This window comes from Miscanthus floridulus, chromosome 5 (genome assembly GCF_019320115.1).
Source record: "Miscanthus floridulus cultivar M001 chromosome 5, ASM1932011v1, whole genome shotgun sequence".
NCBI classification, from domain to species: domain Eukaryota; kingdom Viridiplantae; phylum Streptophyta; class Magnoliopsida; order Poales; family Poaceae; genus Miscanthus; species Miscanthus floridulus.
Genome location: NC_089584.1, coordinates 50,748,198 through 50,761,529, shown reverse-complemented (window position 1 = coordinate 50,761,529; position 13,332 = coordinate 50,748,198). Strand labels below are relative to the sequence as shown.

Sequence of the window (13,332 nt, the reverse complement as noted above, 5' to 3'; positions counted from 1 at the left end):
TAACTCATTCTGACCACTAAGCCGAGTAGCTCAACTCAGGTCGGGCCTCATTTTGTTAGAGTGCACACACAGGAGGTAGCAAGGATGTGCGGAGAGCCAGTGTGAGGCCAAGGGCAGGTTAGAGTCCTAATTGACCTAGCATCCGGTAGTGTCCCTGGGGGTGCGGCATTGATCGAACCCACGAAATGTGTACCTGAGTTGTACCAAATGTGACCTAAGACTACCTTGGCACAGGTATGTCTGGGTTTGTATTAGGAATAACTACCCAGCTGGTTGCAATCGATTCGAATCGCTATCTCCCCGGATAGTGAGAAACTTGACTGAGCTTCTCCATTGTACTAACTTGATGGAATATGATGGTTAAGAGGAACGTGCAAATATTACACCGAATATGGTACTATTGTTTGCTTCACCTTAAATCAAGTGATTGCTCTAGTACAGGTGCCAACCTAGACATGCTTAATTTTAATAGGTATAACTTGTTGCTGTAATAACTGGTCAGATCAAAATATATATTACTTTCACTTTTACGCAAAATATTGTCAAGCCTACTCCACTTATAAAGCCTTGCATGATCCTTGGTGTCATTTTATTTTTAGTTTATGACGGGTAAGTCTAGCTGAGTACTTTCTCATACTCAGGGTTTATTTCCACTTGTTGCAGATAACACAATCTATCACGGATACTGTAAGAACTGCTTCTGTCCCACTGTGGACAAGGAGTAGACCATGGACAAGGCACTTCTCATTATCTCCTCTATGATGCTTTTGTGGGTCGTGATCGTACACTAGCAAGTATTTGAACAATGGTGTGAGATGTTAGTTTAAAAACTATCTTTGCTTCCTCTACTACTTTATTTGAACTTGGGTTGTAATAACTCCTTTCGTACTCTGATATATGGTGATGTAATTGTGAACTTTATGTAACATGTGGCATGTACGTTGAATCATGTACGATCTTAGTTGTGTGTTGGATTATTCGAGATCCTTCATGATACTCGATGGACTACCGGGTTTATATGGGCTCAAGTATGACAATGCGATCGCTTTGGTGGTTGCCATTGTATATGTGCTCTTATAAATTGGTCAATTCTACCACACCCTAGCACCAAAAATAGGGGGGCGGTGCACCGCCCTAGGATTGGCGGTGCCCCCCAATGAGTTTCCCTCCTCTCTAGAAAAAAGGCGCGGTGCCACACCGCTATGGTCACCGGACATTCCGGTGACCCTAACTTGCTCCAAATTGAAATCCTTCACTTCAAGGCTAAAGAACTATTCGTTTGCTTTCTGAAAAGTCCTAGATCATCGAAATCGAAGTTCAGAGCATAGGAGTTATGTCCGAAATACGAAAGGGTGCTGCTGCTCTTTTTAGGCACCATCCTAGGGGTGGTGGTGCCCACTTTTTGGCCACCGGAAAGGGCGGTGCCACCCTCTATAATGGCTGTGATTTGGCTACGAGTTAGGTTGCAACTTTCGAGCCCCGGACAACCATAACTAGCCCTTTTCATCTCCTTTTCCTCTCCAACTTGATCCGCTTCAACACCAACAACTTCTCCTTTGCAAATGTGCCAACACCACCAAGTGATCACCATGTTGTGCATGTGTGTTAGCTTTTCACAAATGTTTTTCAAAGGATTAGTCATTCAATTCACCAAACCACTCGATCCTAGCAATGATGCAAAGTTAGATCACTCGAGTGGCACTAGATGACCGATATGCAAACAATTTTGCCCCTCTTGATAGTACGGCCATCTATCCTAAACCCGGTCATAAACTTCTCTACACACCTATGACCGGTGAAATAAAATGCCCTATAGGTTATACATTTGTCTTGTGCATTCCATTTTATCTCCTTTGATGTCGATGCAACACATGCACCAACATAATCACAAATGATATGATCCACTTCGTATCATCACGTGATCGTATTGGTTCATCGATCTTGACCTCACTTGCTCTTCACCATTGCATCGGTCCATCGGTGCCAAGTTCACGACTTGCCCTTCACTCTTGCAACCGGTCCGTCAAGCCAAGTTTTGTCTTGATCTTCTCCACCTTAGTCACATGACTCCATGTCATGACTCATGTGCAATTAGCTCCATCATCACATGTGTGAGCTATGCAACATATCCAAGCCATTTCACCTCTATGGCATGAGTTGCTCACACAAGTGTTCTTGTGGACTAATCTCCTGTGTAAATCACTTAACCACACATTAGTCCACCTAGATTGTCACTCAATTACCAAGACCAAACGAGGATCTTTCAACGTCGTGAACAGAATCACCTCTTCTTAGCTGCACTCCACCTCCTTCTGTTGTTCTCCTCGTCGCCAGTTCCCTCCCGAGCTGCTGCACGTGGATGGGTCCTTCCCATGGGCCGCGGCAGCGCTGATGAGGATAAGGGAAAGGTGGCGATGGAGGTCGGGAAGAACGTTGACGAGGGGGCAGGGTTGTTATGGCCGTTGTCGTGCTGCCGGTACTTGCCGCAGCAGCGTCAACGCACGTGGCGAGGGGATGACGCGGGAGTCGTGAGGTGTGGCCGCCCCTTCATCAGATGGGAGAATGCCTCCGTCCTCCCGATAAGCGTCAGAAAAATAATGGGATGTCTGGACACAATTTTATTTTCCCAGCCATATAGGACCAAACCGCCGGTTGCACAAAAAAAAGTCTTACCAACCATCCAAGCAACGTTTCTACGTTCCGTTGGGAAAAATGATAGTGTATGTGGTTTTGAACCAAAAAAACTTGCTTCCAAACAAGATGCTTTTTTATATACTTTGTTTCAAGAACAGTTTAGTGGACACGAACATGTGCTATCCTAATGTTTATAGTAGATATATAAACACGTGATATCCTATTTTTTTGTGGTTGCATCGAATCATTTCAAGGAGACCAAAAAAAAAGATATGCTTGCTATATACACGCACAAGTCTACAAAATATGTGACCATCCAAATACTCCTTTGCATGAATCATTGTACAAACCATTGCACTTGGTTCCTCTGACAAAGATCAGCTATAGCTTGCCAAGAGGCAGAAGTGATTAGACTAAATTACAATTCCTATGAACTACTGATTAGTGATGATACATATGTAGACACTCAAGATGGCAAAACAAAAACATGAATCATTTACAGGACAGATGCTTAGTTTAAGCCATTGAAAGCAGATGTTGTACATTGCAACGAATGGTATGTTATGACGTCTTCCTCATCTCCTCTGGAAATTGAACTTCATGATTGCAAAGCTCAACATAAGTGCAAAGGCCACAGTGATCAGGATATGCAGCAATGCAACAACCCATAGCAGGTCACGATGGAAGCCTTTACTCTGTAACGAACTGTGCTGTAGTTTGGTCTCTGCCATCAATCTTGGTTTGGATATCATCATATTGGGAGGCAACCAATCCATATAATGTCCATGCGACTGGGCAAATCCAACAGAACCATCTCCACCAAATAGGAATTTTCTGACGAAATAAGGGTTGAATGTGCAAGTTATAACAAAAAACGACATGTTTAAATTCCGAAACCAACAGGTAATGACAAGAAAAATGATATACAATGGGAGAGTAACTTACAGGTCGAGGGATGAGATACCTGAGAAGAGGTTCCATGCATTGTAGATTGTGGATGACACGACAGATGCTACAGTCTCGTTAGGTGTCAATCCTATTGCCATCATTCGGGAATGTGAAATACAAAAGTGTGAAGTACATGAAGATCAAGTACCAAAAGAACTTGGCAGCAACCCACTCAAATCCCATCATCGAATAGACTAGTATGCTGTATATCAAAGTCTGGACCAGGATGTACGGAAATTCAATTGCAACCTACAAAAACACAAGGCAGCGTTGTTAGCTTCACACTTTAGAGGCCAAAGCAACTTGACGATGTTATTATTGATATATGAATAGTAGATTAGTAGCATGTGCACATATGCAGTTTTGATAGGCCCTAACTCGGAGTTAGATTCTGTGCATTATTTATAGTCATATATCCTTGATGGAATTCTCCATCTTGGACACTAGCACATAGATTTATTAGATCAGGTGTTCCATCTTCATCTTCTTTGATAAAGTGTTTCATCTTCGTCTTCTTTGATTGGCACTGAGTTGGGATCATCAATTTACATGTCTACACCCTCCATACTAGTAATTCAAGTCGTTTTAGACAAGGTTTGTGTCAAATATTAGGAATATAAATAATAACTTTCATAAAAATATACATATATCACTTTTCAATAAATATTTTTATAAAATAAGAAGTCAAAGTTATGCTTTGGAGATCGCGTTGATGTACAAAACGACTTGAATTACTGGTACGGAGGGAGTACTCTTTTTATTGTTCGAATGATTTGTTAATTTCGGAGTAAGGGTTGTTGGCTTCTTCTTATATATAGGAATGGAGGATCGGCTCAGTATTTGGGAGGAAAAAAGGATATGGATGGCGGTAGGTGAACCAAGCGGATAGAATGACACTTTAATTTTTTTGTTTTCAGCTCCCTTTTGCAATTTATTGTAAAGTGTTTTTGATGTCACTTGATATAGGCATGCACCAGGCAGTACCGGTGGCTAGAGATGATTGACCGGAGGTAAAAAGAATTCTTTATACTTGTCATTTTCTTTGTACAAGGAAACAAAGAGCATGTATATAATTTTTTAATCACAATAGATGGAGATACTCATACATACATGCATATGCACCCCTATGAATGCTTCTATTCCTTTTAGTACACCCTTTAATCATGCGAAATATATATGCGGGGTTTTAATAGGTCAGGAAATCAAGTCAGGGATACATACTTTATTATACTCTTCTTTACTTTGTCTTAGATCGAATCACTAGAATGCAGTGTATTACAGATGCAGGGAGTAGCGTCTAATGACTGTATCGGATAATCGGACTAGTAGCAATAGAGATTAATGGTTGCGATTTCACCCTTCTTCCATACGACGCAACACAGAGCAGGGGAACGGCCGATTCCAGCAAGCCAGTGACCAAGGATGGTGGTGTGGCCTGGCAGCGGCCAGCTGCGCCTGTGCCTAGCCTGGGCCCGGCAAGCGACGACCACCTTTCCTAGCCGCCTGGCCACACGCGGCGCCCGGCGCCTGCCCGCCTGTGTGGCTGCTGCTGGTGGGCACGGGCAGGCAGGGCCGCGAGGGAGGAAGAAGACGAGGTAGTGATGAAAGGCGGTCAGTGGCGATGGAGACAGGCAAGCATGGCGCTGCCAACCACAAACACCCCACCCCAGTGCCGCATCGGGAAAACGAGCAGCGGTGTGGGTGAGAAATATGTCAGGTAGAGACTGTTGGAGCATCTGTATCCGCTGGATCCAATTAAAATAGTGCCTGATAGGAAAAACCGTCCGGACGCCCGGGCAGGAGCATTTTCAATTTGTTTAACAAAAACAGAGCTTCACAACTCGTTCATTCCGGGCCTAGAGGCTTTGGCGAAGCCCTAAATTTGCAACGCGGTCTTGGATGGGATAAAATAAGCTTGTCTATATAATTGTAGGATACTCAAATTTATTTTAGTCACATAATGTGAAATGGTTTTGGCTTTTGAGATACTAAGTACAGGTAAAGCACAAGTGACGGCTTGGCGATCGAGAGGCCAAGTCTAAGATGAACGAAGAAGCAAGTATTTATGCTAGACACCAAGGATGAGTCATGCAATGCCAAGTATCAAATACTTGTTGGATCAAAAATTGAAGTGACTTCTGTGAATTAATAAACTATTATGTGTCCAAATAATCCAAGTGGCATACTTGAGGAGAATATGTTTAAGCTATAATGTAAAAAATCCCTCAAGGTTGATCTAGATTACAATCAGAGGATGAGGTATGGTTTATAAAAATATGCAATGCAACAAGATCTATATGTACACGGTGATGTGAATTAATTAACAATTAACATGATATGCTTGTTTGTCTTCTACATATAGATAACTTCTCGATTACGCCAACCAACTATCGTAGAATTACCATACATAGTAGGCTCCTCCAAGGATACAAGGAAACAAAAACAAGGGGAACGAGGAAGACACTAGTGGCCAAGGTCATGGGCTATAACACAATTAATTAAGTTATAAAGGGGGACCTAAACAACCTCTAAAGTGTCACCTAAGTTTTGCAACGCCATTGGTCTCGAAGTTTTATACCACCGACAGGTAAATTTATAGTTGTGCGTATAGCATGGCTGGCTTGGCACTTGAGGACCTAGGAATTATACTAGTTCAGGCAACGTGCCCTATGTCAAGTGAGGTGTGTTCATTCGTGTTCCTAGGCTCGAGGGCCCGAGGTTTGTAGCAGGGGTTACAAATGAGAGGTTTAGGTGTTGAGAATTATGAAAGAGGGGTGTTTAGAGAGCCTAGAATTGCCAGAATGGGTCTAGGTTTCCCATTGAGAAAAGAAGCCCCTGCCTCCCCATGTACCTTGGTAAGGGGTAGGGTTACAAAAATATAGTGGGGGTACTTCCACGGGTGTGTCCCGCATGAGTCTTTTGATCATCCTTATCTACTTCAGCGGTGTCATATCCATTGTATGTGTACTTGAGGCGGAACATCGAGGTGGCAGTGCCCCCATATCAGGCATCAATCATCTAGTCAAGGTATCCCTATCGTAGTGGTAAGTAAGGCTTGTCCCTATCTCCTATTTCATACAGGGATGGCAATGTTTGGGACATGAATCCTTCTATAGTGTGCATGGGTAGTGCTCGTCATGTCATGGAATTGTGTGGTACAATGGCCCTTTCACTACATAAATAAGGTTTTGTAGGGGCGGGTGAATACCGTTTGTAGGAGCGGTTTGCCCAGCCGCCCCTACGCAAGGGTCTCTACAAATCATGTATTTGTAGGGGCGGTTCCCAGACCGCTCTTACAAATCAATTTGTAGGGCCGGCTGGTGTTACCAGCCGCCCCTACAAATCGATTTGTAGGGGCGGTTGGTACTGTAGCCACCCCTACAAATCGATTTGTAGGGGCGGCTACAGTACCAACCGCCCCTACAAATTGTTTTTCCGCCAAAAAAAATAAATTTACAATTCAAATTCGACCAGAACATTTATTTATACCAGATTATAACAAATATTCCATGATAATACACGGTGCAAATTATTGTGCTTGCTGTTCATTTAAACTATGAGACTGCACATAGGTATATGAAAAGTATTGTGAAAACCAATCTTCGCTTGATGCAAGTAACACAAGAGAGAACAAGACACACCGCAACAATTCTTGAGAATGTACAAGACAATGACTCGGTAAGCCTAATTGTCTCCACCAGCATAAACAGCAGCACCAGATGAGATGACATATTGCTTGTGTACAGGCTGCAAACACTAACCACAAATGGAAAGCAAAGCCTTTCTTTTTTCTCGAACACAAAGCCTTTCTTTTGAACGAAAGAAAATGGAAATGTCCTAGGAACTGAGCCGAGCTCAGTTGGTACGCCTACCACCCAGGTTCGTGTCCTTTTTTACTTCAATTTTGGTGTCTAGTTCTCCTTATTGGCAATGGCACATAGTTCCTCTTAGTGTTTTTTTTTTTTTGTGTGTGTGTGTGTGGGGGGGGGGGGGGGGGGGGGGGTATTCTTTTTACATACATGATAACTAAGGGTAATCAGCTGGCTAACAAAATGGCCACTTAACCAAGATGAAATGTGGGAACAACAGTAAATCTAAACTTCAAAGAGTAGACACAACAAAACAACTGAACCTAACCTTCGATAGTCTGCGAAGAAGTTGGTTGCAAGTCCTTAGCATAACTAGTTTTCCACGTCCAAAAAGTTCTTGCTACAAACAACCCAAAACGATAATCGATCAGCAAAGTTACAAACATGCATCTTTTGTACTTAACCAGTACTAACCAAAAAGAGAAAGTGATGCCATAAGGTCCTCAAATAGGTATGGATTTGAACAAAGAATGTTGGAAGAACTGCAACTGACCAAGAAGGCGAGTTATCAGGCAGTTACTTTCTCCACTATCCAATGAATTCCCATATTGCATGATCTTTTTACCCGATTGCACTGCAGATGACTAAGAATACAGATTTAATAAAAACAGAATCAGCAATCAATGTTGATTTCTAAGATTGCAAATGAAATATGGAAATACACACTCTCCATATAAAACAGAATCAGCAATCAATGTAATTTTCTAGGATTGCAAATAAAACAGAATCGGCACTTACAATGAAGGTGTCATTGAAGGATGCAAAGATGTGAGCAACACCAAAGACAAACTCTCCTTCACGGACAGTGGGTCCAAGGGTAATGTTCTCCTCCTTGGGCTCCCTGGTCTTCCTCCTCAACTGCAAACATATATGACTATCAGATTAGATTGAACTTATTGTCATGTTGACAGCCTCCAGAAACAATTTCACCATGCACAACGAGTGAACCTGAGTTCACCTCATGTTCTAATTTTAAGAGCCTAAGAGGACCAAAAGGCCATACTAATTGAGCACAATGCAGTATGAATAAATAGCCTGTCTGTGGATTTATACTACGAAATTGTGTTGAGCGAAAAAACGGATAGAAGCCATTCAACAGCAAATCAATCTCAGTATACTAATCAAGTCAATCATTTCAAGGATTAAAACTAGATTAGCATCTAGATGTATATTGATATTGGGAAACAATAAACCTTGCAAAACATGACTTTCCAGCTTCGTAAATACTTCCAACCCAAGCAAATCCCCAGGTAATCAGCATATCTAACTCTTAGCTCGTAAGCAGTAGGTAATCAGCATCTCCGACTCTTAAGTTTGTAAGTAGTAGTTTCTACTTTCTAGCCGTATCAATACTTCCACAGTTTTAAAAGCACATCTCAAATATTGCATTTGACAGCTAAACATCTTCACCTAGAAGACTGATATCGCGATTAGATTCACAACAGAATTACCCCAGCACATCACTTCAGTCTTCAACTCAGGAGTACGAATTACAGTCAACTAATTCAGCGAAAGAAGAATCACGATTGGGATGCAGCTGCCCACAGAGCACAAGCTCCAATCAAAAAAAATTCCACGCAAATCTACGCTCTCAGGAACCCCCACCGCTACAGAGATTGCACCTAGATCCGCGTACTTAACCAGACGAGATGAGGCTCGCTTACCATGGTTGCGTGGATCGACGGGTGACCGGAGCCGAGCGCGCGAAGCCACATGCATACACTTAGACTTGTGATTAGATCAGATCTGGATAGGGTTCGGGGCTGGGTGCTCAGTTTTGCAGAGAAGGAAGGGGAGAGAGGGGGGAAAGAGTACCTGCTGTGGTGGGCGCTCGTCGTCGGCGAAGGGACCTGGGCAGCTGGGAGTAGGGCGGCGGCGCCGGTGGTCACTTGGCCCCGTTGATGCAGAAAATGGCCGAATCGAACGTATAGGCGAGCTGAACGGGAGAAACGAAGAAAAACAACAGACTGGTGTAAAAGAAGGGCTATTGCTCCGCCGTACCGGCGAGAACCCGAGCAGGAAAAGAATTAGGCGGGTCGGCCGCCGTACTTGGTGCTCGATCCGGCGCTGCCACCGGCGGAGGAGGTGGAGGCCCGCCTCTTGCGATGGGACTCGCGGATGGGGGTGTCCTCGACGACCATCGCGGCGAGGACGGACTCCTCGTCCCACCCGGCAGAACCCCCGCCACCCTAGGGTGCGCCGCCGAGTGCCGCCGCGCGGAGAAGAGAGGGGTGCGACGCCGTGCGCCTCCGCTGGAGAGGGAGGTCCCATCACCACGTGGGGGAGAGGGAGGGGCGGCGTGGGGGAGAGACGGAGGGGCTCGGAGAGTCGGAGGAGAGGGAGAGCGAGGGAGAGAGAGAGGGAGTCGAGACTGAGAGAGGAGGCAGTAGATATTTCGGACGGATAGACCGTACCTGGGGCATTTCAGGGGCGGTTCAATCACCGGCCGCCCCTATAAATAAAAATATTGGGGGCGGCTGATGATTGAGCCGTCCCTATAAATCCTACCTATTTGTAGTGATGGCTCGTATCACCAGCCACCCCTGCTGTTTTATTTGTAGGGGCGGTTGGTCTCGTGGATTTCGAGCACGTCACTGTAGGGACGGCTCCATCACCAGCCGCCCCTAAAAAAAATCTGTCTCGTTGCTAAAAACCGTTTTTCACGACCCTTCTGGCAGATGAAAAAAACAGGCTTGGGCATCTCTCCTTAGGCGAGTTCTGAATTTCATGGGGTCCTGTTCCATGAATAGGAACTCCCCGAGCAATGGTGCTCCAAGATGTTCGGCATCAGAGCCCCTTGCAGGTGATTGGGCTTCACAGACCGAGTTGCCCTGTCCGAGTAGGGCTTGGAGAACTCAGCGGGGCATGAACTTGGTGGTGTATGAAGCTGTAATACTGAGAAGGTTAGGGTACCCCTAGTCTACGTATTCGTCAATTAGGTTCCTAGTTAGGTCATGCTAGACATCACGAACGCCAATTGAAAACAAGTGTCGTATGGGGAAAACTTTCTTATGGAGTCAATTGAGGTGAACATTTGTATTCCCCCAAGGTCTAGATGAACTCATAAAGGCATTTTCAATGAGACAGTTGGCAATCAACTTTGGTAATTGGAGGTTGAAACTAAATACCAAGTTTGTGAAGAAAGGACTCGACCCCATGACCAAATACAACAATATTATAGAAGCTTATTGGAAGGTCTTTGTTGAATAGAAGACCTCAGAGGAGTTCTTAGATCTAAATGAAGATAATTCCTAGCCCATGAAGAAGAACAAATGCCCCAGCACCTGCTTGCACAGGTGGTTACAAGCTCCAAATCCAAAACTAGAGGACCCAACAAGAGGCAAGGAAGATGACCAAGTTACTGATCCCATTTAATGGCCTGGACAAATGGAGCTCCAATTGGCTAATGCTAGAAACCACATGGCTCAATTATCTAGAGCACCCTAGTTGCATTCAAAGCATCTTCGCGAGGTTGGGTTGGAAAGAAGCATTCCCTAGTAGGCTAACATGTAGAAGAAATGTGTCTGTTACAAGCAAGTTACCTGAGAACATGCTATGAATTTTTCAAGGAGGAGGCAAAGCAAGAAATGAAAACATTTGATTTGAGAATTCTTGGCTAATCCAGATCCCAACTTGATTCAAAAGTTAACTAGCATACTGCCTCAACAATAGAGCACACAGTAGTAGCAACTGCAACATTAGCCTCCACCTTTAGGGGACATTAGGTCCAAGCACCATCAGCTCTACAATGGTCATGAACGTGTCCAGTTGACGATATAATTGGACCATCAACTTTCTCACTACTGAAAGCTCTAGTTTGGTTTTGGTGAATTGATAAAACCATAAGTGTTAACCTAGTTTATCAAAGTGATCATGAGATAGGTAGCACATTCCAAGTAATGGAGCAAGTGGTGAAGATCATGATGATGGTGTGAACATGGTGATGATCAAGTACTCGGCTTGGAAAAGAAGAAAGAGAAAAACAAAAAGTTCAAGGCAAAGGTAAAACTTGAAAGGAGCTTTTTTGGTTTAGTGATCGAGACACTTAGCGAGTGTGATCACATTTAGGATCGATAGTCGTACTATTAAGAGGGGTGAAACTCGTATCAAAATGCGGTTATCAAAGTGCTACTAGATGCTCTAACTCATTGCATATGCATTTAGATCCTAGTGAGTGCTAACACCCTTGAAAATGTTTGTGAAAATATGCTAACACACGTGCACAAGGTGATACACTTGGTGGTTGGCATATTTGAGCAAGGGTGGTGAAGTTTGGGAAGTCGAGGAGGTCACTGTGCTGACCGGACGTAGGACTAGAAGCTAGACCTACGTATCCGGTCAGTAGAGGAGCAGTGGCGCGGTCTCGGTCTAGTTGACCGGACGCTGGCACGAGAAGTAATTAGACGCGTAGCCTCTGGGTCCGGTCAATGATGATGTATGGTGATGTGGCGGCGAAACTGTTGGCACGCAGCGGCAGTGAGGACCGGACTCAGCCCTGAGTCCGGTCATGCTCCCTCGGACACGTCCGATCGAGAAAGTGCGGCTCTGGATGCTCTCTGGAAGTGATCGGACTCCGCGTTGATAGAGCGCTGGTCATTCCATCGGCGCGTTAGGTCACTGGGTTGGTGCCTTGGGCGAGGGCGTGAGTGGACTCTAGGCGGCCGCGTCTGATTGTTCATTAATTTGAGCACATGATTGAGTTGACCGTTGGGATCGGATGGCGCACGTTTGAAGCTATGACACATGGCAGCGATCCCACGACCGAACGTAGGGGGCCGAGCGTCCAGTCGATCTGACCTGCGTGTTTGGTCACCACGCAGTGAGCTGCCTGTGGTGCCCAATGGCTCTATTTTGAGGAGACGCCTATATAAGGCGTTTGGCCGGCTCTAGCTCATACCTTTGGCCATTTGCATTGACATAGCAACCTTGTGAGCTTAGCCAAAGCCCGTCCACCCATCTCCATCATTGATTCATCATCTTTGTGAGATTGGGAGTGAATCCAAGTGCATTGCTTGAGTGTTTCGCTGCGGGATTCGCTTGTTACTCTTGGTGGTTGCCACCACCTAGGCAGCTTGGAGCAGCAAGGATCGTCAAGCGGAGAAAGGTGCTTGTCTCTGGCTCCGATCGTGGTGATTGTGAGGGGTTCTTGATATTTTCCCAGCGGAGAGCCAAAAGGTATTCTAGTGGATTGCTCGTGGCTTGTGTGATTCTCATCTTGTGTTGGTTGTGCGGTACCCGGTTGCGGGTTTGGCGTGTGATGTCAATTAGCGCGTGAACCTCCAAGTCAGTGAATTGCCACAATGGGGACTAGCTTGCCGGCAAGCAAGTGAACATCGGAGGAAAAATCATTGTATCTTGATTGTCTCCTTGGTATTTATTGGTATTCATTGATTGATCTCTTGCCACGGCGGTATACCTCTCTACCACTCTCTTGGATTACATTGTGCCTTTACTTGTGTAGAGCTTGTGGTAATTGAAACTAGTTAGTGTAGCTCTTAGTTGTAGTTCTCTTGCTAGCTTGCTCACCTAGGTGTAAATTAGTGTCTTAGCCTTGTTGTGATATACTTGAGATCATAGATTTTAGAATTGGGTAGGTGGCTTGCAACACAAGTGTAGTGCTAGCGCAAAATTCGTTTTGCCGTCTTATTTACTAATCACTTGTCTTAGTGTTATTGTAAAAATTTTAATAGGCTATTCACCCTCCCTCTAACCATTAGGACCTTTCAACTACCTACGTTATAAGATAGCACCAATGTCCGAGCAATAGAAGTTGCCATGGGCTTGGTGATTCTGGGACACGTGTTTCATCGTGAGCCCATTCTGAACAATTAATTATTCTAGGGTGCAAATGCTGATGGTCATGCTAGATCATCAAAAAGAC

At 44.6% G+C, this 13,332-nt stretch overlaps 1 protein-coding gene across 8 annotated transcripts; it reads right to left on the bottom strand.

Annotated features, from left to right (window-relative positions):
• Positions 1 to 2,941: 2,941 nt before the first annotated feature.
• Positions 2,942 to 9,849, bottom strand: LOC136449957 (uncharacterized). Of its 8 annotated transcripts, none has more exons than XM_066450187.1 (8): positions 9,501 to 9,846; positions 9,267 to 9,418; positions 9,116 to 9,197; positions 8,190 to 8,309; positions 7,945 to 8,035; positions 7,720 to 7,791; positions 3,599 to 3,831; positions 2,942 to 3,468 (listed from the first exon to the last, which is right to left on the bottom strand). In XM_066450187.1, the coding sequence occupies exons 1-7, from the start codon at positions 9,720 to 9,722 to the stop codon at positions 3,821 to 3,823; spliced, it is 750 nt and encodes a 249-aa protein (XP_066306284.1). In that variant the 5' UTR covers positions 9,723 to 9,846; the 3' UTR covers positions 2,942 to 3,468; positions 3,599 to 3,820. The 8 variants fall into 8 exon arrangements, 7 of the variants coding, with proteins under 7 accessions (XP_066306284.1, XP_066306285.1, XP_066306289.1 ...); XM_066450188.1 differs by having other exon boundaries at positions 9,116 to 9,179; XM_066450192.1 differs by having other exon boundaries at positions 9,267 to 9,387.
• Between the last annotated feature and the right edge of the window lie 3,483 nt (positions 9,850 to 13,332).

What these genes read in the sequence shown, in the direction of transcription:
- LOC136449957 (XM_066450185.1), bottom strand. Translation starts at nt 9,722, where the DNA reads ATGGGACCTCCCTCTCCAGCGGAGGCGCACGGCGTCGCACCCCTCTCT. An exon ending in CCTTCAATGACACCTTCATT is followed by an intron (nt 8,036 to 8,189) that starts GTAAGTGCCGAT and finishes CTGTATTCTTAG; the next exon opens with TCATCTGCAGTGCAATCGGG. An exon ending in CCTGATAACTCGCCTTCTTG is followed by an intron (nt 7,792 to 7,944) that starts GTCAGTTGCAGT and finishes GGTTGTTTGTAG; the next exon opens with CAAGAACTTTTTGGACGTGG.